The following is a 27,764-nucleotide window of genomic DNA, read 5'->3' on the forward strand; positions in this document are numbered from 1 at the left end:
ATACAATCTCCAAATTGTTAAACAATACTAATACTAAAAATAATAATATCATAATAATACTCTAAATTCACTCATAGGCTAAAACCGTGTCACTAACTTAACAATTGCAGTGATCCACTTAACAACTGTGGCCAGAAAGGCCGTAAAACAGGGCAAAAGTCGCTTAACAAAAAACCAACCCCTTTTATTCTCACAGACCCGAGTCAATGTCCAAGGCAAACAAACACAGTTCACAGAAACTCGATCCTCAACATGAATAGATTGCCTTCGGCAACCAGCACCTCCCACACCTTCCCTGTTATTATTCAGCCCAGGCGTGGCTTCCTAATGCCTTCTCCTTTGCCTTTGGAGCTGCCCCATTGCATTCCTCTGTCCTACTCGCTTCTCTAGCCTGTGCTTTCGTGCATCTGGGATTTGTTCCAGCTGTTCTTCATCACTGTCCAACTCAGGCTCCCAGCACAGCTGTGTCTCAGCCTGAGCATGAGTAGAGGGGCCAGGCTCCTCGTCTGACTATAAGTCTTGGAGCTCCTCAGAGCCTTCCTCTAACTCTGATGTCACTCCAGGCCCCTCCTCCTCCTCCTCCTCTGATTCCTCAGACTCAGCTGCCGGATCCACTGGCTGGCGAGGAATCACAACACCAGGTTCCCTCTGGAGGAAAGGGAGATTTTGAGCACTTTGAAACATGATCAAGAAAACCCGTGAAATCTCACCTGAGTGTAGGTGCAGTTCTTTTTCTTGCACTTGCCACAAGTGAAAAGGTCTGTCTGGGTCCCTCCAGTTTTGGCCATCTGATGCTCCCGGATGGCTTCCTTAGTCATGGCTTTGCGGATCTCTTTCAGTTCATTGCTGGCCATTTCCTGTCCAGGAAAGAACGCAAAGGGTCACTTCAGTACCCAGCAGGCAAACGGGACAGCCGCCTTTGAAGGTAGAACACAGAAACATTTTAAACATTGAAGGCTCTTCATCCCAAAGTGCATAGCTAAAGGTCTATATGGGGACAAAAAAAACCAATAACTGGCACTTATTATTCCCTTAAGGCAGGGGTCCTCAACCGTGGCCACTTTAAGACTTGTGGACTTCAACTCCCAGAATTCCTGGCTGAGGAATTCTGGTCCACAAGTCTTAAAGTGGCCAAGGTTGAGGACCCCTGCCTTAAGGGAATAATAAAGCGAGTCACAAGGCAGCCGACAGCGACAAGTTCTAACGTAGTGGCCAAAATTGTGGAAACCTTTTGGGAAAAGTGTATTTTTGAGGTCTGATGGCTAATACCTTTTTTTGGGAGTAGTACCATAAAATTATATATCAATGGAAAGATAATTTAATCATGAATGTAATGCAACATAGTGTGTTCAATTATCTGTACTGTGTTCTATGAAAAGTTATAGCCAAATAACCAGAAAAAGGAAGCACAACTTGCTTAGGTTGAGATCAGGTAGCTTTCCTTTACCTGATTGTAGCCAATGAGCATGAGCGTTTGGAGAGCCAATCGGGGGTCATCTTGTTTTGGCAATAAGCCAATCAGATCACAGTAGGATTCAGTTATTGATGTCATGTATTGAAGCTGAGAGGCGGACATTTGTCAGTGTGTTATGTGATCGCTGTCAAGTTGGTTGGGGTTTTTGTGTTCTTTCATTTAGTGAGCTTGTAAAACGTAATAAAATTAAAGTAATGGTGCAAAGAGTTGACTGGTCGCCCAGAAAGCAATGTAAAATAGAATTATTAAGTGAACAAGGCTACAGTTATAAAGAAATTAGAAGAAAAATGGGTGGAAACTTAACCAAAGGTGGCATTTAATACCTCTAATACCATTTTCTTGAACACAGGTTCTCCTCAGGGCTGTGTCTTAAGTCCGCTGCTGTTCACCCTGTTGACCCATGATTGTTGTGCTAGGTTTGCCACCAACCATATTGTGAAGTTTGCAGATGATACAACAGTAGTGGGCCTTATTCAGGATGACAAGGTGGAAGCTTACCGCAAGGAGGTTGAAGGGTTGGTGAACTGGTGTAAGGAAAACAGCCTAGTTCTAAATACTGGAAAAAAAACAACATCATTGTTGATTTCAGAAAAGGCAGGCACAGCCACCCTTCTCTGTGCATTAATGATTCACCTGTGGAGATGGTTACCAGCATCAAATTCCTGGGTGTGCAGCTAACGAGTAGGCTGATTGGTTGCTCAACAGTGAAGCGAGCACAGCAGCACCTGCATTTTCTGCGCCGCATGAAAAAAGCACATCTTCCTTCCCTTGTCTGACCACTTTCTACAGGGGACAATCGAGAGCATCCTGTCATACAGCATCACAGTCTGGTTTGGAGGCATCACTGCTTCAGACAGGAAGGCGGTGCAGAGAGTGGTGAGGACAGCAGAAAAGATCATTGGCTGTTCCCTCCCTTCCATCCAGGACATAGCACAGAAGCGCTGCTTGAGCAGGGTCCGTAAGATTATCTGGGACACTACACATCCTCTTCACGACCTGTTTTCCTTGTTATCTTCTGGGAGGAGGGGGCTTCGTGGCATCCGAAGCAGAACATCCAGATTCAGCCAGAGTTTCGTTCCATACAGTATCCACCTTATGAACTCTGAAGCTTCCTCCTTCCGTTATGTATTCAAGATGGACAGTGATTAATAGTTGTATGTTACTTATAAGTAAGGGTGTAGGTCTATACATATGTTGTATATAGTATGCTTAAATGTGCGTTATGATGTGTACACTTTGAGAGCAAGCAACTAAATTTCATTTTTAAATGTGTGCCGTTGTGCCCACAATCTAAAAATGACAATAAAGGTTATCTTATCTTATCTTATCTTATCTTATCTTATTTCTACTGTACACTTTTCCCAAAAGGTTTCCACAATTTTGGCCACTATTATAGTTTGTGGTTTGAGTACCAAAGAATGTCAATCTACATTGAGCACATTCAACCGTGTTACTAACTGAACCACTGCAGTGTTTCACTTAACACATGTGACAAGAAAAGTCATAAAATGGGACAAAGATTCTCTTAACAACTGTCCCGCTTAGCAACAGGCATTTTGGACTCTGCTGTGGTTGTAAATCAAGGACTACCTGTACTTTTGCTTCTCGGTGAAAACTACCAAGGACTGTAGTAGTCCAGCAATAGATCGAATGGATCCAATACAGATGTTTTAAACCAGTGGTTCTCAATCTTTTCTTTACGGTGGGCCCCCTTGCAATAACCTTTTGTGGCCACGGACCCCCAAGACTTAAATGAGGATTTAAAGCTTAACATTTCTTCAAAGCCTTTGCAGCCCCCCCCCCGTGACACGCAGATGTCCCGCCCCCCCCCCAAGAGGTCCCTAGACCACAGGTTGAGAACCACTGTTTTAGCCTCCCTCCCTCACCTCTGAGGTCATCACTGCAATTTGTTCGGGGGTGATCACTCCACACAAGACATTCTTTCGGAGGTCGGGATTCTTGGAGTCCTTGAGGTTGGAGAGACGGCTCCTGATCCGATTTTTATACTTCAAGTCTGTGTTCTTCACATCTTGGAATATGAGTTCAGGTGCCGTTAAGGATCACCAACACGGAGAGGTTTGTGTTTACTGTAGCTCCAGCCAGAATCTTATCAACACATCAGGAATGTCTGTGGAGGCTAAAACATATAAGGAGCGGTTGCTGGAATTGGGTATGTCTAGTCCAGACATACACAGACATACACATACACAGACATACACAAGGCCCGGGGGCCGGATGCAGCCCGCGAAGTGGTTTCATGTGGCCCGCAAAGCCATCCTGGAAACAGTGAGGGAACGGCCCCCGCTGCCTTGGCCCTGGCCGGCCGGGAGCCAATGTACAATTTTGTGGTGGCCATCAAAGCTGAAACGCTTTCAGTCTTAGCTCCACAAGGCTGTCTGGAAACAGCGAGGAACCAACCCCTGCTGCATTGGCCCTGTCCCCTGGGTGCATGCTGGGAGGTGTCATCCTTTGTGAGGAATGAAGAAATGTACCATCGCCTGGAAGTGGTCAGCAAATGGCCCTCACCTACTTCACATATCCGGCTTGATGGGCTCCGGGGGAGGGGTTTCGGCAGGCAGTGAGGCTCCTCCAGTGGACCATGCCTTGGCGCTTGCCCCGGTCCCACCTCCTTCTGCCAGAGACCCTCAGATCTGTCCCACTCCTGCCCAGGCCCCCACAGGCACCCTTGACACGAACGATGTAGAGATGGCCACGCCCACCCAGTAGGCCACACCCACTCCATCTATGCCCACCCAGTAGGCCACACCCACCCGCCCCCTCCCCAACCACAATATTGATGTGGCCCTCAATGAAATTGAGTTTGACACCCCTGGTCTAGTCTAACGAAAAGAAGGACGAGGGGGGACATGATAGCAGTCTTCCAATCTCTCAGGGGCTGCCCCAAAGAAGAGGGAGTCAAGCTGTTCTCCAAAGCACTTGAAGGCAGGACAAGAAGCAATGGATGGAAACTCATCAAGGAGAGAAGCAACCTAGAACTAAGGAGAAACTTCCTGACAGTTAGAACAATTAACCAGGGGAACCACCTGCCTCCAGAAGCGGTGAATGCTGCAACACTGGAAGTTTTCAAGAAGAGACTGGACAACCATTTGTCTGAAATGATATAGAGTTTTCTGCCTGAGCAGAGGGTTGGACTAGATGACCTCCAAGGTCCCTTCCAACTTGATGATGATGATGATGAACCCACCCAAAGAGACGGTCCTCAAAACCTTCAGGACTGAGATGGACATTTTATCAAGTGTCACCATCAATGGAGAGAACATCTGCTGGAGTTTCCACATGCATGATACCTTTAGAAGCAGCAGGAAATAATAATAATAATAATAATAATAATAATAATAATAATAATAATAATAATAATAATGACATAATCCATATGTCTGAGAAACTGAACAAGACCAACAGAAGAGAATTATTTCTAGCGCAAGAGTAAACAGTGGAGTCCTTGGTGCTCTCCGAGCTCGAGTGTTTTCTTGCAGACGTTTCATGACCCAACTAGGTAACGTCATCAGTGCTAGAAGGGAGTGTTGGGTGGGGTGATGATGATGGTGGTGAGGAGGAGGGGGAGAGGGAGGAGGAGGAGGAGGAGGAAGGGGAGGAGGAGGAGGAATAGGACTGTGGAGTCTTTGGTGCTCTCCGAGCTTGAGTGTTTTCTTGCAGACGTTTCATGTCCCAACTAGGTAACGTCATCAGTGCTAGAAGGGAGTGTGGGGTGGGGTGATAATGGTGGTGATGAGGAGAAGGAGGAGGAGGGGGAGGAGGAGGAGGAGGAATAGGACTGTGGAGTCTTTGGTGCTCTCCGAGCTTGGGTGTTTTCTTTCAGACATTTCATGACCCAACTAGGTAACGTCATCAGTACTACAAGGAAGTGTGGGGTGGGGTGATGATGGTGGTGGTGAGGGGGAGGGGGAGAAGAGGAGGAGGAGGAGGGGGAGGAGGAGGAGGAATAGGACTGTGGAGTCTTTGGTGCTCTCTGAGCTTGGGTGTTTTCTTTCAAACATTTCATGACCCAACTAGGTAACGTCATCAGTGCTACAAGGAAGTGTGGGGTGGGGTGATGATGGTGGTGGTGAGGGGGAGGGGGAGAGGGAGGAGGAGGAGGAGGAGGCCGACTGTGGGGTCCTCCATGGTCTCTGAGCTTAGTTGACTTCTTGCAGAAATGTCATGATCCAACTAACATCAGCAGTGCTAGAAGGAAATGGGGTCTGCTCTCATTTTACGTTTGTTTGGTTGGCCTATGCAGGCAGAGTTGGCTCTCCTCTTCCCTTTGCTAGCACTGATGATGTCACCTAGCTTGGTAATGAAACGTCTGCAAGAAATCAACTAAGCTCAGAGACCACGGAGGACCTCGCCGATAAAAGGACCAATATAAAAACAGTTGAAAACTGAACGAGACTTAGGGTAAATAGAGACTAAAAACCAAGGAGACAGATGGCAAGGGTGGTGCCGTCTTTCTCCCCCCATCGACAGCCTCCAGCAAAAAGTACCCCCAGTTGAGGCCACCAGCCAGCAAGAGACAGGTTTTAAGGCTTTTTTTCCCCCAGAAAGCCAAAAGGATGGAGGAGGAATCTCACTTCTGGCGACAAGATGGAAACCAGAGCAGAAAAGAGTCTTTATGTAGACCCCGCCGGCCGAAATTCATCGGCTGACCGAGTCCGCAGCAAGTGGGATAGACTCTTCTCCTTTGTCCTGTGTGACCTGTTTATCTACTCTATAAAGCAATCCTTTTTGTCCTCTAGATGAGGGACAAAACACCCACATAATTGTGTTTCCTGAGTTTTAAGAGATTATTGTGTCAAAAGGAGCATAGCAGTAATATGGGCCAATCAGATAGGATACTACGGATAATACACTTAAGCTGAATTGATATAGTGCAAGAAATGGTCAATTTTTAAAAGATGCCATTAGGCAAGAAGTAAAGTGCTGGGGAGATATACTGTTGGCTAGTTTTTCTTCATTATACTTTCCTTCCCCCCAGAAATCTTAAAGAGGGAATGATCTAAAAGCAAATAGGCAACCGAGGCATGTGCTGCTCCAGAAGCCTCCAGAACGGTCCGCGCTGCTGCATTCTGTACTGTTGCAGCATCCAACTCTTCAAGGGTAGCCCCATATGCGGCACGTTACAGTAATCTAACCAAAAAATGATCAGGGCGTGTGAGGGATCTATCCTGAAGAATTCTCAGCCCTTTCAAAAATATCACGTCGCTCAGGGGCCCAGGAGAAAACTAGTATACTGCTTTAATAAAGAAAAACAAGAGTTGGAAGGGACCTTGGAGGTCATCTAGTCCAATCCCCTGCTCAAGGCGGGAAACCCTCTACCATTTCAGATAAATGGCTGTCCCATCTCTTCTTAAAGACTTCCAGTGTTGGAGCATTCACCATTTCTGGAGGCAGGTGGTTCCACTGGTTAATTGTTCTCACTGTCAGGAAGTTTCTCCTTAGTTCCAGGTTACTTCTCTCCTTGGTCAGTTTCCATCCATTGCTTCTTGTCCTGCCTTCAGGCGCTTTGGAGAAGAGCTTGACTCCCTCTTCTTTGGGGCAGCCCCTGAGATATTGGAAGACTGCTGTCATGTCATCCCTATTCCTTCTTTTCATGAAACCAGACATATACCCAATTCCAGCAACCGTCCTCCATATGTTTTGGCCTCCAGTCCCCTGATCATCTTTGTTGCTCTTCTCTGCCCTCTTTCCAGAGTCTCAACACCTTTTTTATATCATGGCAAGATATAAAGAGTCTGGGAAAAGGGCCTTAAAAATAATAATTCAGAGATTCCGTTGGAAATAATCTCTGATCAGAATCCTGTATTTTTTTTTTTTTAGGTGATACCCTCAGATGTTTGGGATTCAAGGGTCAAGGCCTTTCACACATCTAATGAGAGTAAGGGGACTGCAGGCCAAAACATCTGGGCAATATCAATCTCTCTTTGGTTTGGTTTCCTGACACCATAAACAACGAAAGGATATATTCTTCAATCTGGGCAGAAAGTTGCTCACAGTCAGCACCAATGGCCATATAGTCATCTGTAAGAAAAAGGAGCATAACAGGAATATTTAAGAGTAGATATTGCACGTAGTGCTCCACTTACGGCCACAATTGAGCCCCCAAATTTCTGTCGCTAAGTGAGATAGTTGTTAAGTGAGTTTTGCCCTATATTACGACCTTTCTTGACACAGTTGTTAAGTGAATCACTGCAGTTGTTAAGTAAATCTGGCTTCCCCATTGACCTTGCTTTGTCAGAAGCTTGCAAAGGTTGATCACACGGCAACCGTCATAAAGATGAGGCAGTGGCCAAGCGTCTGGGGGCGCTGTAAGTCGAGGGCTAGCTGTAATGCCTATTCAAGAAAGCCAAGCTGAGGTCGACAAAAGGGGATCACATGACACCATCATGTCATAAATAGGAGTCGGTTGCCAAGTGTTCCAATTTTGATCACGTGACCCTGGGGATGCTGCAACGGTCGTAAGTGTGAAAAATGGTCATAATTCACTGTTTTCAGTGCTGTTGTAACTTGGAACAGTCACTAAACAAACTATTGCAACTCGAGGACTACCTGTAAATCTACAAATGATGAAATTAGCTAGTTGGGTAATGAAACGTCTGCAACAAAACTATCAGGCTCAGAGAGCGCCAACGATCCCAGAGCTCCTTCTCCTTCTCCTCCTTCTCCTTCTCCTTCCGTTTCTCCTCCTCCTCATCCTCCTCCTCCTCCTCCTCCTTCTCTGCACTCTGCACTCCTTTCTAGCACTAATCATGTTATTTAGTTGGGTAATGAAATGTCTGCAAGAAAGCAGTCAAGCTCAGAGAGCAACAAGGATACCACAGTCCTTCTCCTTTTTCTCCTCCTCCTCCTCCTCCTCCTCCTCCTCCTTCTCCTTCTTTTTCTCCTCCTCCTCCTTCTCCTCTTCCTCCTCCTCCTCTTTCTCCTTCTCCTTCTCTTTCTCCTCCTTCTCTTCCTCCTCCTTCTCCTTCTCTTTCTCATCCTTCTCCTTCTTCTCCTTCTCCTCTTCCTCCTCCTCCTCCTCCTCCTTCTCCTCCTCCTCCTCCTCCTTCTTTTCCTCCTCCTCCTCCTCCTCCTCCTCCTTCTCCCCCCCCCTCCTCATCTGCCGCAAACCAAACTTCCTTCCAGCACTGAAGATGTTACCTAGTTGGGTCGTGAAACATCTGCAAGAAAACCACCAAGTTCAGAGAGCACCAAGGACCCCGTCGTTCAACCCTCAGCTACAAATATCCCCTTGTACAGGTAGCCCTCAACTTACAACCATTCATTAAGTCAAGAGGAGGAGAAAAAGTAGAAGGAAGAGGCAGAGGAGGAGGACAACTGTGGGGTCCTTGGTGCTCCCTGAACGTGGCTTCCTTGCAGACATTTCATGACCCAAGTAGATAACACCATCCATCTCCTTTTACCTAATTGGGTCATGAAACTTCTGCAAGGAAACAGCCAAACTCAAAGAGCACCAAGGAACCCACAATTCGACAGTGAACTAAAGCAGCATATTTATACATATCTCTGTACAAACGTTTAGGAGGCAAACGATTAACTAATTAGTTAAGAGGCACGGTGGCGCAGTGGTTAGACTTCCCACCAGGCTCAAGGTTGACTCAGCCTTCCATCCTTCCGAAGTCGGTAAAATGAGGATCCAGATTGTTGGGGGCAAGAGACTGACTCTTTAAACCACTCAGAGAGGGCTGTCTGACTGTCTGTCTGTCTATCTATCTATATCTATATCTGCCATGGTGGTGCAGTGGTTAGAAGGCAGCATTGCAGGCTAACTCTGCCCATTGCCAGCAGTTCAATCCTGACTGGCTCAAGGTTGACTCAGCCTTCCATCCTTCCGAGATCGGTAAAATGAGGACCCAGATAATTGGGGGGGAGAGCAATAGGCTGACTCTATAAACCACTTAGAGAATCTGCGAAGTGGTATATAAGTCTAAGTCAGTGGTTCTCAACCTTTTTAATGCCGCGACCCCCAACCGGTTGTAAGTTAAGGACTACTCAACCGGTCGTAAGTCAAGGACTACTCAACTGGTGCAGCACCGTTTGCAGACTGGGGCTTTTGGCGGGCTCAGCAGGGCAGAGACAGCCTGGACAATTCCTATTGGCTTTTGAAAGCCAATAGAATTAGACTCTATTCAAGAGAGTCTATTCTATGGCTTTCAAAAGCCAATAGAATAAAAGGGAGTAGCACAGCTAAGGAAAAGGGGGGGAAAAAATGGCGGACTGCGTTGTTTGGCGACCCCCGTGAAATGGTCGTTCGACCCCAAATGGGGTCCCGACCCACAGGTTGAGAACCACTGGTCTAAGTGCTATTGCTATTCGCCCTGAATCCAGCAAGGAACAAGAGAAACATAACAGGTGGCTGTATTTAACAGAGTTTTTAACTATTAGAAGGAAAAAATGGTCTGCAGAAGAGAAAATTAGGAGACAAGGGCCATGCTCATTTCTCCCATGACTTACTGTCCGTCTGGAGAGCAGAAGTTAACATTTCTCGGCATTTGCTCCGGACTGTGTCACACGTGATGGGCACGGGGGGGAAAGTTGTGATTTTGGGCGTGGTGGGACTTTTTATGGACTCCTGCCTTTTGATAGAGCTGAAAGAGAAAAACAAACCTGTCAGAATTTCGAGGTATCATTCTAAATTTCTAGACGTTTTGAAAGCCTCCCTCCTATTTGACCGGGAATATTACTTATTCTTTCCGAGTCTTTGTATAGATTTTATTAGTTTTTATGGGGTTAGGAATAAGGTCGGGTCAGAGTTGGGGTTGGGATTTAGGTTAGGGTTAGGATTAAGGTTAGGATTGGGGTTTTTCCAAATAACATTCTCAATATTTAGCAAACAGCATAATGTCTGGGTTCGTGTGTTTAACAAGCAATAATAGATAATAGTTAATTATCATAAACAATGTTAATTAATCACTCTATAGCCTTCTTCTTGCTAATATTCAAAATTATACATCACATTCCTTTCTCTCTAATTCGTCTTTCTAGCCATTGATAGAAATTATCCCATGTTTTAAAATACACTGAGTCTTCTTTCTCTTTTATCTTTAAAGTCAATCTATCCATTTCTGCACACTCTAGAATTTTCTTAATTAGGACTTCTTCAGTTAGGAAATTTTCATTTTTCCAATGTTGGGCAAATACAATTCTTACTGCCATTAGTCGATGTAGTATTAAGTGTCTGCAATCTTTGTCATAATTAGCTCCTATTATTCCTAATAAAATTAATTCTGGTTTAAAGTCTATTTGTTTTTTAGTCTTCCGAGCCTTTGGAAGATAAAAATTAATTTCCTTATCTTTCTTACCCTGTTCGCCAGATAAGTGGATTACTTCGACTTACCACGGTTCATTTAGTGACCGTTCAATAGTACAACAGCACTGAAAACAGGGACTTACAACCATTTTTTTCACTGCAGTGATTCACTTAACAACCGTGGCAAGAGAGGTGGTAAAACGGGGCAAAACTCACTCGACACGTGTCTCACTTCACAACAGAAATTTGAGGCTCAATTGTGGTCGTACGTCGAGGACTACCTATACATGATTATACTCACTAAAAGATATTAGGTGTATTTAAGAAAAGAGTTTTGGAAATGCAACTGACAAGACAGTGAAAGTATAATCAGGAGCACACTAAGGATTTAAATCAGGGGTCTTCAAACTTGGCCCTTTTATGACTTGTGGACTTCAATTCCCAGAATTCCTCAGCCAGGCACACGTGTGCCTGGCTAAGGAATTCTGGGAGTTGAAGTCCACAAGTCATCAAAGGGCCAAGCTTGAAGACCCCTGGTTTAGAAAATTAAGCACGGTGACGTCCATTTTTATTTTTTTTTAACAAATTGGCAAAAACAGAGGAACTAAAATTTTAAAGAGTTAAAAAAAAAAAAGCCTTTATAGCTACAATCCCTTCTCCTTCTTAGCTTGTAATAGTAATGCCTTTTTTTGCCGTTGTATGTGCTTGGCCCTGATTTGAAGCAGTCCCATTGTAAAATTTACTCAGCAGCTTCCTTATCATTAAAATTCTTGGCTTAAAGGCTGACTTTCACTCAGATTAGGAACATCCATTTTTTCCTGATTCAAAAAATCCAGCTAAGACAGCACCCTGTTCCCACTATGGTCAACGCTATAAAGTAGTCCTCAACTTACGACCACAATGGGGCCCAAAATTTCCACTGCTAAGGGAGACGTTAAGTGAGTTTTGCCCCATTTTGCAACCTTTTTTGATGCAGTTCTTAAGTGAATCACTGCAGTTCTTAATCTAGTAACAAGGTTGTTAAGTGAATCTGGCTTTCCCCATTGGCTTTCCTTGTCGGAAGGTCGTAAAAGGGGATCACATGAGCCCGGGACACTGCAACTGTCATAAATATTAGTCAGTTGTCAAGCCTCTGAATGTGAGGGGAACATCTGGGGCAGGGGTAAGCAACCTTGGCTCTTTTATGACTGGTGGACTTCAACTCCCAGAATTCCTGAGCCAGCCATGCTGAGGGGAAAGGGAGAGGTTCCAAGCTGAGCCAGGCTGGCTCAGGAATTCTGGGAGTTGGAGTCCACACACCTTAAAGTTGTTGAGATGGAGAAATAATGGACTAGACCAGGGGTAGGCAACCTTGGCTCTTTTGTGACTCATGGACTTCACTCCCAGAATTCCTGAGCCAGCCTGGCTCAGCTTGGAAACCTCTCCCTTTCCCCTCAGCGTGGCTGGCTCAGGAATTCTGGGAGTTGAAGTCCACAAGTCATAAAAGAGCCAAGGTTGCTTACCCCTGCCCATGGGGATGCTGCAATGGTCATAACTGTGAAAAACGCTCCTGTCACTTTTTTCAGTGTAGTTGTAACTTCAAATAGTCACTAAATGAATGTGTTTTAAGTCAAGGATTACCTTTATTTCTGGGAAACCTTTAAACAGGACAAGAAGGCTATTGTTCCTGTAAAGGTGGCCTTAGCCTGGAAACCAAGCAAACCAACAGATCCTCTCCATAAAACATTTCTTTAATCCTACGTTAAGCTTTTTTGCCCAGGAGCCATTTTTATGACAAGACATTCCTCAGGTAACACTCCGCGTAAAGAGCTGGTTTTCTTTATCTGGCCTGAGCAATCTTAGACCTAAACTTTAATTCGCAAAGATGTTTTAGAAGGACCATGAAAATAATAAGCCAAATTGTGAATCACGCACTGGGGGAATGCAACACAATTCTTCAGACTGACTCTACGCAACGTCATTGGATCAATGATTAACCCAATATATGGACTGTATGTGCAGACTGCTTTCTTCTGAAAAATATTATGAAAAACAAGGAGGGAGGGAAGAATAGCCAATGATACAATGGCATTAGGGCCCAGTTTCTTTTTTTACGAAACTAAAACGATCCATCAAAGATAATAAAGGGAACGTTTGGACTCTGGTAAACTTCACAATGTGTTTGTGAGCACGAGATCACAACTCCTGTTCATTTCAAATTGTCAAATTATTCAGAAAAGAGATCATAAGGCATGTTGTTTAATAGAATAGTTTAATAAGGCATGTAGTTTAATAGAATAAACTTTCTATAACAGGGGTCTTCAAACTTGGCAACTTTTTAAGACTTGTGGACCAACTCCCAGAATTCCTCAGCCAGCTACGGCTGGCTGAGGAATTCTGGGAGTTGAAGTCCACAAGTCTTAAAGTTGCCAAGTTTGATGACCCGTGTTCTATAACATTGACGTTGGTTGTTCTCGATTTATGACCACAACTGAAACCAGAATTTGCATTGCTAAGCTAGGCAGTTGTTCATACATCCCATTTTCCAGCGTGTTTTGCCATGATGTTAAGCGAATCCCTGAGGTCATTATATGAATCATGTGGTCGTTAAAAGAATCCAGATTCCTCCAATGATTTTGCGTGTCAAAAGCCAGCTGGGAAACTCACCAGTGGTGACCACAGGACCCGGGGACACTGCAACTGTTGTACAGACATGCCAGTTGCCAAGTGCCCCAATTTTGATCATGTGACTGTGGTCATACTGTGACAGTCGTAAGGGCGAAGATCAGTTAGAGGTCGCTTTTTAGTGCCATTGTAACTTTAAACAGTCGCTAAATGAATAGTTGTAAGTTCGAGACTGCCTGTATATCCAAGATTTCACTTCTATCCAGATTGAAAGGGGTCCTTCCAATTACTCTGTGAAGTAGGTCAATTTTATGGGCTTCAGATGCTGGGATGTGCAAGCTTCTTATCTTATGATAAGATAGCAGTTTAGCTTTCCTAAGTAAGGAATCCCCCCCCCCCAAAACAGAACCTGGGCAGTAGATACCTGAAAAGGCAAGTAGGGTGCATAAAACGTATTAACCAACCTGGTGCAGCACCAACCTTGTTGAATTTAATTCACGGCAATGCATATAATGTAATACACCGCTAATACCAATTAGTCTGAGCCTCGGGAGCACTAAATCCTTAACAGACCTCATTTAAGTGGCTTATCTACTTAACCACTTCTGGCTCAAGAGGATATATATAAGTCAGTCTGAACTGTCTTCGACTCAGCAGTACTAACTGTTAATCTCCGGAAGGATCTCTGAGTAACTTCAACACCTGCTGTGCAAAGGCTCTGTTCAGCCTTTAGCCCTGCACATGCTTAAAACTGAGGAAAACGTGTTTATGCTGATAACGAACGGGTCACTTGGAAAGTTAAATCACAACCCTTGTGGGACTTTCCTAGAGTCTAAGGATCTTCAAACCTGGCAACTTTAAGACTTGTGGACTTTAACTCCCAGAATTCCTCAGCCAGCCCTCAGGGCTGGCTGAGGAATTCTGGGAGTTGAAGTCCACAAGTCTTAAAGTTGCCAAGTTTAAAGACCCCTGGCCTAGTCAATCGGACTACAACTCCAGTCACGCCTCAGGCAGGAGGCCCAAAAGCTAAAGCTGGCTAAGAATGATGACAGTCTTAATCTAACACAGATAGTCCTCAACTATCAGTTCATTTGGTGACCAAAGTTACAACAGCACTGAAAAAAAGTGACTTACGACTGGTTTTTTTACATTCCTGATGAGGTTACCTAGTTGGGTAATGAAACGTCTGCCCCTCCCACAAAACCATACCCGCTCCCCCCCCCCCAGTCTCCCTCTGGGCCGTCAACACGGAAAGGTTGAAGAACTCTGCCTGAACCAGCTTGCCCAGACTGAAGATGCTACTTTGGATAAGCAGCAAAATGTTTGGAATCAAACAGAAAAGAAATTCCAGTTGCCAGGACTCAACTCCCAGACACCGTGATGTGATGTTAAGCCATTCCCCCGAGCTTTGTCGTACATTGGTTTGCTTCCGTGAGTGTATCGACTCTTCTCACATTCAGCAATCAAACCAATTCCATATTCACATGAATTACGGTCTGTTTGCTTTATCATACCCTTTCTCTAAAGCCACAGATGTATAACAACCATCTGTCTGTGGAGATTTGTTAGTCCCAAAGGTGCTTTTTTTTTCAAGAGGCAACCGGACTTTTTTGGTTTTTCCTTGAAGACGTTTCGCTTCTCATCCGAGAAGCTTCTTCAGTTCTGACTGAATGGTGGAGGATGGAAGGATTTATATCCCTTGCAGTCATCTGGTCCTTAGCAGTGTTACTGAGACCACTTGGAGGCTTATGGTCTGTGGGTGCTCCGTCAGTGGAAGTTTTTAAGAAGAGATTGGACAGCCATTTGTCTGAAATGGTATAGGGTTTCCTGCCTGAGCAGGGGGTTGGACTAGATGACCTCCAAGGTCCCTTCCAACTCTGTTATTCCGTTACTTGTACTCTGATTCAGGGGGTCCTGACGATACAGGTAAACTTCCAAGTGGCCTCAACGAGTCTCAGAAAGAGCACTAACGACCAGATAATTGTAAAGAATATAAATCCTTCCATTCCTCGCTATTCAGTCAGAGCTGAAGAAGCTTCTTGGATGAAAAGCGAAATGTCTTCAAGGAAGAACAAAGGAAGTCCAGTTGCCTCTTGAAAAAGCACCTTTGGGACAATAAAAATCATTCATAACATCCGAACGTTACAATCGGTCGTGCTTCACTGAGTTACTGAGTATTTGCTCTAGTCACAGGGCTAGGCAACCTTGGCTCTTTTATGACTTGTTGGACTTCAACTCCCAGAATTCCTGAGCCAGCCTGGCTCAGCTTGGAAAGCTCTCCCTTTCCCCTCAGCATGGCTGGCTCAGGAATTCTGGGAGTTGGAATCCACACATCTTAAAGTTGCTGAGGTGGAGAAACAATGGACTAGGCCAGGGGTGGGGAACCTTGGCTCTTTTATGACTCGTGGACTTCAACTCCCAGAATTCCTGAGTCAGCCTGGCTCAGCTTGGAAACCTCTCCCTTTCCCCTCAGCATGGCTGGCTCAGGAATTCTGGGAGTTGAAGTCCACGAGTCATAAAAGAGCCAAATTTGAAGACCCCTGGTTTAAATATTTAATATTTAAATATTCTATTTTATTGTAAGGCTACATCAGGGGGAGGCAACCTTGGCTCTTTTATGACTCGTGGACTTCAATTCCCAGAATTCCTGAGCCAGCCTGGCTCAGCTTGGAAACCTCCCCCTTTCCCCTCAGCATGGCTGGCTCAGGAATTCTGGGAGTTGAAGTCCACAAGTCATAAAAGAGCCAAGGCGGCCTAGCCCTGCATCTAGTGGGATGTGACTCAAGGCTAAATCGAACTGATTATACACACAAGGAATCTGTCTCCGGTACCGAAGCTCTCAGTGTGCAGGTAGTCCTCGACTTACAACAGTTTGTTTAGTCACAGTTCACAGTTACAACAGCGCTGAAAAAAGTGAGTTACGACCATTTTTCAGAGTTATGACGTTTCCAGCATCCTTATGATCTTTTGATCAAAATTCAGATACTTGGCAACTGCTTCATACTTACGACAGTTGCTGAGTCCCAAGGTCATATGGTCCCCTTTTGCGACCTTCTGCAAAGCAAAGCCAGTGGGGGAAGCCAGATTCACTTAACAACCGTGTTACTAACTTATCAACTGCAGTGATTCACTTAACAACCGAGGCAAGAAAGGCTGTAAAATGGGTCAAAATTCACTTAACAACAGAAGATTTGGTCTCAATTGTGGCCGTAAGTCAAAGACTACCTGTACATGCAAAGCAACAGAAAAATGATAATCATAATTTGACACAACTTGAAATTGACTAATCTTAGTCTGAAACAATCTTGTCCACGGAAATTCACAATTAGCCCATTGTCTCATAAAATAATCATACCAATAAGAGGGAGGAGGAAGAAAGATAATAATAATAAGCATAAATATTACTGCAGCCATATTACATGGGAAATACACATGGACATTAGGCAGCACCCTGGGAATTATGTGTTCAGCGGAGTAATGGCCGAACCAACTGGCCAATCACTTCTTAGGTGTTCAGATTATGTAGAATCATTTTTAACATTAAATATCTATGTGTTTCTATCCAGAAAATGCTTCAATCAACATCATGGGAAATTAATAGGACTACTCCGAGCCCTTTGATTGGGAATTGCAAGCCCCTAATTTGAGGTGTTGATTGACACACGCAGAATCGTGGGCGAATCCTACGAAGGAATGTGGAATAAATGTACATTGGTACACTTGGAGGCGAGGAATTGCAAGATTTAGGACAGGTGGCGTTGACAGTAATTTTTTAATCACTGGCCAAAGGATCCTTATCCCTTTGTGTGGCATTGTGAGACTACTTAGTTGAAAGAAATTTATGTACATAAACAGAAAACTGGGTTAATAAAGAAAGAAATAAAAGTACAAATGAAATAAAGCAACAAAAGGAGAAATGGTCTTTATTAATAAAAGGAACAGCGTGAGAAAGAAAGAAGAAAGTTAATCAAATCATAAACAAGAATAAAAAGAAATGCACCAAGTCCACTGTGTTTTGCAGGTGTTTATTTTTTTTTCCATTTGTAACTGTAAGATTCAGAATAGGACATTATAACCTATTTGTCAAAATGGAGCCACCATCGCTTCTCGGGAACCTTTGTCAATAGAGAAGTAACATTTCCCCATTTGAAAAGCTAAGTAGGGAAGCCATATTAATATTAATAATAATAGACATCTGGCTAGAAACTGGGAGGATGTGAGTTCTAGTCCCGCCTTAGGCATGGAAGTCAACTGGGTGACTTTTTGGACAATAACAAGGAAACTGTGAGTTTCTAGTCCTGCCTTAGGCATGAAAGCTGTTGGGTGACTTTGGGCCAATTACCAGGAGATTGGGAGTTCTAGTCCTGCCCTAGGCATGATAACTGGCTGGGTGACTTTGGGCCAATCACTAGGAGATTAGGAGTTCTAGTTCTGCTTTAGGCATGGAAGCTGCTGGGTGACTTTGGGCCAATCACCAGGAGATTAGGAGTTCTAGTTCTGCTTTAGGCATGGAAGCTGCTGGGTGACTTTGGGCCAATCACCAGGAGACTGTGAATTCTAGTCCCACCTTAGGCATGAAAGCCAGCTGGGTAACCTTGGGCCAGTCTCTCTCTCAGCCCGGCCTACTTCACAGGATTGTTATTGTGGGGGGGGGGGAATAGCAGGAAGAAAGAGTATTGGCTATGCCTTGAACTGTTTATAAAACAAATCATAAAGGTGGGAGATGAATTAAATGAACATTTGAAACAAAACTTGGATGGGTTAATTGGGCAACGGGCACAATACCACTATCTCTGGCTAAGAATTACCTTTGGTCTCGCGAATCACCCGTCTGTTTTGAAGAAGACTCTGGCAGCGAATTCTTCTTTTTTGCATCTCTCTTATCTTCGGAGGCATCTGGACAAAGTTAAAGAGGAAGAAGGACAAGCAGTAAAGAATGAACGTCGCCCTAAGGAAGCCTTGTGCCACTAGTCAGCTGCTAGGACGGCCCGTTCCTTGGTCATAAGGTCTTCTTTCAAAGCAGTAGATAACAGCATCATCCACGTTTCTCTGTCTGTTTAACACCTGAGGGGGCTTGGAAGAATATCTGTCATGATGTGGACAATGACGGAGAGGGGATGCTATTTTGGGGGGGGGGGGCAATTAAACGACCGAACAACAAACCAGCTTTCGCCAGGAAAAAGGATCCACTTCTAAACTACATCTTTTTCCTGGAAATTTTTGTTACCGTATATTCCGGCGTATAGGGCGACCCGGCGTGTAAGACGACCCCCGAGTTTGACGCCGGGTCGCAAGACGATCGACGCCGAGTTGCAAGACGATCGACGCTGAATCGCATGCCTAGAAAGTCATCTTATACGCCGGAAACTACCGGTATTTCCGGCGTATAAGATGATCGACGCCGAGTCGCATGCCTAGAAAGTCATCTTATACGCCGGAAACTACGTTATTTCCGGCGTATAAGATGATCGACGCCAAGTCGCATGCCTAGAAAGTCGTTTTATACACCAGAAACTACCTTATTTCCGGCGTATAAGATGACTCAGCGTATAAGACAACCCCCGAGTTCGGAGGCTGTTTCGACGCTCTCAAAAGTCGTCTTATACACCGGAATATACGGTACTTCTCCGAAGAGATACAGCAGGGGGGACGTTCAAGGTTAAGGCTGTGTCTCTCCGTAACTGGAGACTCTTTTTAGTTTGTCCTCTGTTTGGACCTGAAGCGCGTTCCTGTTTGATTGCTTTGACTTTTGGAAGGTGCACAATTGATATTGGTTTCTTTTTACGACCTACAGCAGTGATGGCGAACCTTTTAGAGACCGAGTGCCCAAAAACTGCCCCCCCGTCCCCACTCCGCCCTGCCCAATGGACCACCCACCACCTCCACGGCCCGCCACAGATCACCAGGTAGCCCAGCAGCATCATGGCAGCCATGCCCTCCGTCCATGCCCCGCAGCATCATCTGCGCGCGACGGGGCGCAAGGGTGGAGTCTTGTCCCCGCTGCCCGGCTACCATGTCCTTGGTTGCGCTGCTTTGTGTGGGCCGTGCCCAGGGGCGACTCTCCTCTGAGGGGGGCTGCTGGTGAGGAGGGGGCCGTGGGAGGAGGCAGGGCTGGGGAGACGGTGTGTGTGCCCAAAGAGAGGGCTCCGAGTGCCACCTCTGGCACCTATGCCACAGGTTCGCCACCACTGACAACAAAAATTGAACTAAATTTAATTTGGAAGTAAATATCGTTACAATTTGAGGGTAGATTATCAGAATCCCAGTATTCATGGACTTAGTATGAAGTACAGGTAGTCCTCAATTTGCAACAGGTCATTTAGTGACAGTTCAAAGTTACAACAGCCCTAAAAAAAGTGACTTATGACCGTTTTTCACATCGACCACCACTGTAGCATCCCCATGGTCAGTGGCAACCGACTCATATTTACGACGCTCGCAGTGTCCTGGGGTCATGGGATCCCCTTTTGCGACCTTCTGACAAGCAAAGTCAATGGGGAAGCCAGATTCACTTAACAACCGAGTTGTTAAGTGAATCTGATTCCGTTAAGAAAGGTTGCAGTGATTCAGTTAAGAAAGGTCGTAAAAATGGGGCAAAAATCACTTAACGAATTTCTCACTTAGCTACAATCCATTTTGGGCTCAATTGTGGTCGTTAAGTCGAGGACTAGCTGTAGTGGAATTAGGAATTCATGAACAATACTACCATAGTGCTGTAAGGTTAGTTAGGACTGGGGAATTCTGAGAGTTTACAGCAGTGTTTCCCAACCTGGCAATTTTCAAATGTGTGGACTTCAACTCCCAGAATTCCCTAGCCGGTCTTGCCCTAATTGTTTGCTGGTGGGGGGGGGATTCTGGGAGTTGAAGTCCACATATCTGAAAGTTGCCAAGGCTGAGAAAAACTGGTTTAACGGTTAGGAAGGACCGGCCCCGATGGCTCTAGCACAGTGCTTCTCAACCTTGACAATTTTAAGGCATGTGGACTTCAACTCCCAGAATTCCACAGTCAGCAATGCTGGCTGTGGAATTCTGGGAGTTGAAGTCCACATGCCTTAAAATTGTCAAGGTTGAGAAACACTGTGTCTAGCAGTTAAAAGTGGGCAGACAGGAAATCTGTACCTTCAGACTTGCAAACTTCTGTTAACGTAGCCTTACAATAAAAGCAGATTTAGTTCATCTGGTCAAGTTTCCTCACCGGTTGAACCAAGAAGGCTAACCAGGTTTATGTACATGCAAACAGAAATTAAACTACTTTATTTGGCCAATTTGTTGGAAATGTAAACATAACATAGGCACGTATTATCATATTTGGTGGACATGTGGGAAGGCAAAGGCTTATTGGAAAAATATACATATGTAGTTAGAAAAAATACTGGGCGAACAAGTGGATTTTAAACCTGAACTTTTTCTACTAGGCGTTATGCCTGAAAAGACTAATAAGCAGAAATTATATTTAATGTTACACATTACCACAGCAGCGAGAATAATTTTTGCACAATACTGGAGGAATGAAGGATTGCCATCAGAAGAAATAATCAGGAAAATACTGGAATGTGCAGAGATGGACAGATTAACTATGAGGTTGAAAGACACAAACTACTATCAAATTTGGAATTTATTTTACTCTTGGTTAGAGAAAAGAATGAAGGATTAGGAATTGAACATGTATTAGCTTAGCAAACTCCAGACAACTTAGTTGATTGGAAAAATTAACATATGTTGATGGGGAAAAAAAATAATAAAAAATAAATGAAAAAAAAAAAGAAATTAAACTACTTTATTTGGCCAAGTGTGAATTGGACACACGAGGAATTTGTCTTTCATACAGAAGCTCTCAGGGTCCACGCGAAGCAATAGAACAGTATTTCTCAACCTTGACAATTTTAAGGCATGTGGACTTCAACTCCCAGAATTCCACAGCCAGCAATTCTGGGAGTTGAAGTCCACATGCCTTAAAATTGTCAAAGTTGAGAAACACTGCAATAGAATAATCATCATGGTCATAATAATACCAATAAGAGGGAGGAATAAAGAAGATTGTAAGAAGGGTAAATGATTATGACGGGATTCCTGCCTTCACATTTTGCGTGAGCACGACGTAGCTTAAAACCCAAAGAAGCTGGATCTTGATTTATTCCACAAGGTGTTTTTTTTATTATTATTATTATTTGATTCGCCCATAGTATTGGCTGCTTCTTACCTAGGAGTTTCTTCCAAGCTTTGATAAGCGATTTGGAGAGTGCAATCACTTCCTCATCTGTGCTTTGTTTGCGAAGGGCATTCACCGACATCCCGATTCGGGTAGACTGCAAAATATCAAACAGGGACGGGTTCTCGTTTAAGCAAATCGCTTAAATCAAATTCACTAGCTAGACTAAATTGCCCCAGGCAGGAGAAGAGGTCAAGTTACTTGTCATTATTACCCAAAGGTCAAGTTACTTGTCATTATTTGACAATTTGCACTGATTCCATAATACAGCAACTTTATAATTGCCCAGGTGGTCCTCGACTTACAGCCAGCTGTTCAATTAATGACCGTTCAAAAGTTACAACGGTGCTGAACAAAAAAAGTGACTGATGATTACTTTTCACACTTATAACCGTTCCAGCATCCCCAGGGTCATGTGATCAAATTTGGGGGTGCCTGGCAACCGGCATTTATTTATTATAGTGTCATTTGCAATCTTCTTTAGGAAGCTTCTGATAAACAAAGTCAAGGAGGGGGGGGGAGCCAAATTCGCTTAATGACCACATGATTCACTTAACAGTTGCGGTGATTCACTTAACAATCATGGCAAAAAAAAGGTCAGAAAATGGGGCATCACTCACTTAACAACTGTCTTGCTTAGCAGTGGAAATTTCGGCCTCGTCTGTGGTTGTGAGTCGAAAACTACCTGCATAGTTCTATAAACCTTATCTCCGTCCCATTTTCCCCCCTGCTCCATACAGAAACATTTTTTTTAATTTTTTATTTTTCCAAACTCTCCCCCATACATATACCGTGATATTTATCAGATGTTAACATACATTCTTTTTACGTTCATATATAAGATGCTTTTAATAAAATGAAATAAATACATACCCATGACTTTTGGTGTTGCTCGCCCATTTCCCCTTCCACTGTATTCACACTCCTTCTTCTCTACCTTCTTTCTCCCTTTCTTCTCTTCCCTACTTCCCTCTTCTTCCTCTCCTCTTCTCTTTCCTTCACCGCTCTCCTCCCCTTTCTCCCCACTTCTCCTCTTCTCCTCCAACCTTCCTTCTCCCCTCCTTTACTCTTTTCTCTCTCCTCTCCTTTCTTCCCTCTCATCCTTCTTCAGATACAATTCAGGGGTAATGTCCGAGCAACTCCTCTCTCCAAATTTCCCTGTCTGTATTATATACAATAAGATTAATTTTCTCTTACATTAATACTTCTATTTATCTAACCTCCTCGGTATATACTTCTATAAATATTTATACAACCTCCAGTTATTCAATACTGTGTCACCTGGGTCTCCCTCTTTATCATATACAGAAACATTTTGTTTTCCATGCTGCTGGACACTTAATCGCAACCTGAAATGGATTTTGAAGACCACAGATCTTATATAGTGGAACAAATTAATTAGAAGCATGTATCACAAACTAGGAGAAGGGTAGAAACAGTCAGACAATGCAGGACTTGAATGTACTCATGATCAAGTAAATGTTTTTTTTTTTTCCAAAGTAGTCAAGTCAAACTGAGAATAAGTTAAAAAGAAAAAAAAAGAGTCAGCACCGTGATTTACCTGCAGCAAATGAAGTGTTATCGGCATACTTTTCAGTTCCTTCAGCAAGTCCATTGCCCCTTCCTCGAAAACAAAAGAAATTCCACAAGTTATGAGACATCCAACTTCCAATTGTTTAAATTGTTTTGATGAGGTGATGTATTCCCAAGTCTAAGCAGAAATAGAGGGGCCGTTACCAATCAGACGGGGGTGTACACTATAGGAATGGGAAAAGCTAGTTCAATCAAAATATACAGTATATCTACTGAAATCATATATATGAAACAAAAGAAAAATCAAAATGGGATTGCCTAACACTAAACCTTTCAAATTAGGCAAGATTGTAGGTTTCCGAGGACTTTTAATCGGTGGGATCCTTAACACGCTCTGAGCTGGGTTGTTTTCTTGCAGACGTTTCATGACCCAACTTGGTAACATCATCAGTGCTAGAAGGGAATGGAGTTGGTGGTTTCTTCGAAACAGTTCAGAAATAGCCCTTGACTTACAACCATTTGTTTAACGACCACTGGAAGTTACAACAGCAGGGGGAAAAGTGATTTATGGCGTGTCCTCACCCTTGCAACAGTCACACTATGTCCAAAGTCAAGTGATCAAAATTCAGCGGCTTGGCAACCAGCATGCATTTATCACAGCTGCAGTATCCCAGGTCACATGTGACCTTCCCAGCTGGCTTCCAACAAGCAAAATCAAGAGCGGGACTCCGCCTTGCTTAGTGACTGTGGGATGAGCCAAGGTGGCGCAGCAGTTCGAGTGCAGTACTGCAGGCCACTTTAGCTGACTGTGTTTAGCAAGTCAGCGGTTCAAATCTCACCGGCTCAAGGTTGACTCAGCCTTCCATCCTTCCGGGGTAGGTCAAATGAGGACCCAGATTGTTGGGGGCAATGTAAAATATATATATATATAATATATATATATATATATATATATATATATATATATATATACACATTGCTTACTGGTGTACACCGCTTAGAGAGTGCTTGCACTTAAAGCGGTATATAAGTCTCGTAAATAAATAAATAAATAAATAATAAATAAATAAATAAATTCACGTAATAATTGCCGTGGATTTTGCAAGGATTTATACTCCTTGCCGGGAGAAACATCAACAAGCTAAGATATGCAGATGATACCACTCTAATGGCAGAAAGTGAAGAGGAACTAAAGAGCCTCTTGATGCAGGTGAAGAAGGAGAGTGCAAAAGTTGGCTTGAATCTCAACATTAAGAAAACCAAGATCATGGCATCCGGCCCTCTCAATTCCCGGCAAACAGATGGGAAAGAAATGGAGGTAGTGACAGATTTTATCTTCCTGGGCTCCAAGACCACAGCAGATGGGGACTGCAGCCAAGAAATTAAAAGACGCTTGCTCCTGGGGAGGAAAGCTATGGCAAATCTAGACAGCATACGAAAAAGCAGAGACATCACCCTGCCAACAAAAGTGCGTATAGTCCAGGCCATGGTTTTCCCAGTTGCAATGTATGGCTGTGAAAGTTGGACCATAAGAAAGGCTGAGTGCCTAGGAATTGAGGCCTTTGAACTCTGGTGCTAGAGAAGACTCCTGCGAGTCCCCTGGACTGCAAGGCGATCCAACCGGTCAGTCCTAGAGGAGATCAACCCCGACTGCTCTTTAGAAGACCAGATCCTGAAGTTGAAACTCAAGTACTTTGGCCACCTAATGAGAAGGACTCACTGGAGAAGAGCCTAATGCTGGGAAAGATGGAGGGCAATAGAAGAATGGGACGACAGAGAATGAGATGGCTGGATGGAGTCACTGAAGCAGCAGGCAACAGCTTCAATGGACTCCAGAAAATGGTAGAGGACAGGAAGGCCTGGAGGAACGTTGTCCATGGGGTCGCGATGGGTTGGACGCAACTTCGCAACTAACAACAACATACTCCTTGCAGACAGCTGGTCATTTGCCTTCTTTTAGAGAGTGAGACTACTTGGAGGTTTACCTGGGTCCTCAGGGTCACCTGAGGGGTGCAAATGGGTGTGGAGCCTTCTTGGCTACAGGATGTTTTCTGCCCTGGGCCCTGCAGAGAAGACAGCTCCATACACATTTGCACTACTTCCAGCTGTCTGCAAGGAGTATAAATCCTTCTGTTCCTCCACCCTCCAGTCAGAGCTGAAGAAGCTTCTTGGAATGAGAAGCGAAACATCTTCAAAGAAAAACAAGAAAGTCCAGTTGCTTCCTGAAAAAACACTTTTGGGATAAGCAACATCACACCTTAATAAAATCATGGAGAGCACTGATGCAACCTTGGTTGAGTTCAAGAGCCTGAGCAGTTGGATCAAGTTAGTCCTTGGGGGAGTGAAAAGCATTCAGGAACTTGGGGGGGGGTGTCTCCAAATCTGCAAAACGCTGGGCGTGACGTCATGATCCCCACCCTTTGCGGTGCGCCTGTGACACCATCCCCAAGCCGCTTTGACTTCAGACCACCCTCTTTGTCCCAGATTGACCTCCCCTGTCCAAAAGAAAGAACACAGGCAGTCCTCGACCTACAACCGAGCCCAACATTTCTGTCGCTAAGCAAGACATTTTGATGGATGAGTTTTGTCCCATTTTACCAGCTTTCTTGCCACAGCTGTGAAATGAATCCCTACAGTTGTTAAGTTAGTAACACGATGGTTAAATGAATCTGGCTCCTCCATTGATTTTGCTTGTCCAAAGGTCGCAAAAGGGATCACATGATCCCAGGACACTACAACTGTCAATAAATACGAGTCAAGTTGCCAAACATCTGGATTTTGATCACGTGACCAGGGGGAATGCCGCAACGGTTGTGGGAAAAAGGGTTATAAAGTCACTTTTTTCGGTGCTGTTGTAACTTCAAACAGTCACTAAATGAACTGTCGTAAGTCGAGGACTACCTGTACAGAATAACAGAGCTGAGACCTTGGAGGTCCTCTAGTCCAACTCCTTGCTCAAGCAGGAGACCCTGTACCATTTCAGACAAGTGACTGTCCAGTCTCTTCTTAAAAGCCTGATTTGGTCAGAAGACCACCAGGAGATTTCAGGGCTGGGAACCAGAAACCCACCCTAGAAGGAAGCAGCAACAATCCAGTTCCATGCCACTGGGAAGAAAACTACATGGATGTCATTAGCAATTTGAGGAAGCCTTTCTCTTTGCTTACAGTAGGTGGCAACCCCATGTCAAGTTTGGATTGGCTCAAAACAATGAAGCTACCTGGATGGAAGACCACCAGGAAATCCCAGCCAAACAGGTCAAAAAAAATCTCCCAGGGAAAAAGCAGTTTTTTTAAGGACAAGCAGCATCCCCCGGAATCGAGATCAACCCAAAGGAATCTGGAAGCACGCAAAGAAACGAGCAGGCAGGATCCCAGCACAGGGATCCTTTTTTTCCTAGAGCGCCCCACGGATTCAGCCCAAGAAAACCGCGGGAGGGCGCGAGAAGTTAAAAAACGGACAGAAGCGGACGGCGAAGGGGGCCAGCCAAGGCTGCAGCGATCGGGGAGAGGGGGGGCGTGGCTCAAAAGGGGCGGGCGAAGCGCTAGAGAAGTGGGCGGGGCCACGAGCGGTTCACGGCAAGAGCGAGGGCGTGGCTAACGGCTGAAGCATTTAAATGGCGGCGGGGGGCGGGGCCAAACGGCTGTCTTGGGCGGGGCCCGTTCTCCAGGCGATGCGGCGCGGGCGTTGCCATGGCAGCGACGAGGACGGACTGGGTTTTCTTTTGAGAAACTGGAAACGCCGAGCAACGTTTCGGAGGCGGCGTCGGCGGCGGTGGTGGAGGGAGGGCCTCCGGACGGGCTCCTCCGCGGGCCGGGAAGGCGCGGGCGGCGTCGGTGCCCCCCACTCACCACGCTCTTCTTGGCGACCATCTTGTCGAGCCGCTTGGCGATGCGCAGGACCTCCTCCTCCTCCCCGCCCATGGCGCCGGCTCTCCGCTCCGCGCAGGGTCTGCGGCCCCGGGGAGGAGGGAGGCGAGGAAGCCCGTCCCCGGGACGCTGCCGGCTGAGCCGCGGCGAAGAGCGGGCGCGCTTCCTAGGTGACCAGGGCAACGCCTCTTCCGTTTTGGACGCCCGCCCAAGGCATGCTGGGAAGCGAAGTTCGGCCTCTCCCCTCTCCCAGAGGGCCGCGCGCGCCACACCTGGGCGTTCGCTTCGCAAAGCATTTCGGGAACGGTAGTCCCGGAAAGGAAGCGGTTTAGGCTTAGCTATTGAGGAACGGACTCCAAATCCCAGCAATCTCGGCTGCTTCTGCGGGGGGGGGGTGGTTTTCGCCAGGTCTTTCCTTTGCGAGCCCGCCCACCCCCCCCCCCGCGGAATTTTGCAGGACGGACTGTTATCTTGTAGAAAACGAAAGAGACTTTTACGAATTCCAGAGGGTTTAGCAGAGAGATTTATTTGCGCAAGGTTCAGAAGCAGTGAAGACAAACAATTCTGAACGCTGAGGGAGGGTTCAAACTACAGTTTTATACATTTCTTTTCTCAGGAACAAAGGGGCACAAATAGAAATCTATATTGTATTACTTTAGGTTAGTTTCTCACAGGCATACAATGGACAGTTATGCTACATACATTGTTTCCAAGTGCAATGTGCATTTGGTTAGTCACAGATTGCTAACACAGCTTTATTCCAGTAATAATGCAGACACATCATTGTTTTAATGATTTTTCATTATTAT

At 45.0% G+C, this 27,764-nt stretch overlaps 1 protein-coding gene across 1 annotated transcript; it reads right to left on the reverse strand.

The window, feature by feature from the left end:
- Positions 1–686: 686 nt before the first annotated feature.
- TCEA2 (transcription elongation factor A2) lies at positions 687–27,171 on the reverse strand. Its single transcript, XM_039326954.1, has 8 exons — positions 26,938–27,171; positions 23,117–23,179; positions 21,547–21,652; positions 18,155–18,242; positions 9,947–10,080; positions 7,457–7,513; positions 3,361–3,515; positions 687–857 (listed from the first exon to the last, which is right to left on the reverse strand). The coding sequence occupies exons 1-8, from the start codon at positions 27,007–27,009 to the stop codon at positions 687–689; spliced, it is 846 nt and encodes a 281-aa protein (XP_039182888.1). The 5' UTR covers positions 27,010–27,171.
- Between the last annotated feature and the right edge of the window lie 593 nt (positions 27,172–27,764).

Source organism: Crotalus tigris, unplaced genomic scaffold (genome assembly GCF_016545835.1).
Source record: "Crotalus tigris isolate CLP2741 ecotype Arizona unplaced genomic scaffold, ASM1654583v1 scf7180000024347.1601321, whole genome shotgun sequence".
Lineage (NCBI taxonomy): Eukaryota > Metazoa > Chordata > Lepidosauria > Squamata > Viperidae > Crotalus > Crotalus tigris.

Bases quoted from the DNA above. Each gene is read 5' to 3' on its own strand.
- TCEA2 (XM_039326954.1), bottom strand. From the start codon at position 27,009: ATGGGCGGGGAGGAGGAGGAGGTCCTGCGCATCGCCAAGCGGCTCGAC. The intron at 18,243-21,546 runs GTAAGAAGCAGC...AACTTTGTCCAG, and splicing joins AGCTTGGAAGAAACTCCTAG to ATGCCTCCGAAGATAAGAGA. The intron at 10,081-18,154 runs GTAATTCTTAGC...TTTCTCTTTCAG, and splicing joins GGTGATTCGCGAGACCAAAG to CTCTATCAAAAGGCAGGAGT.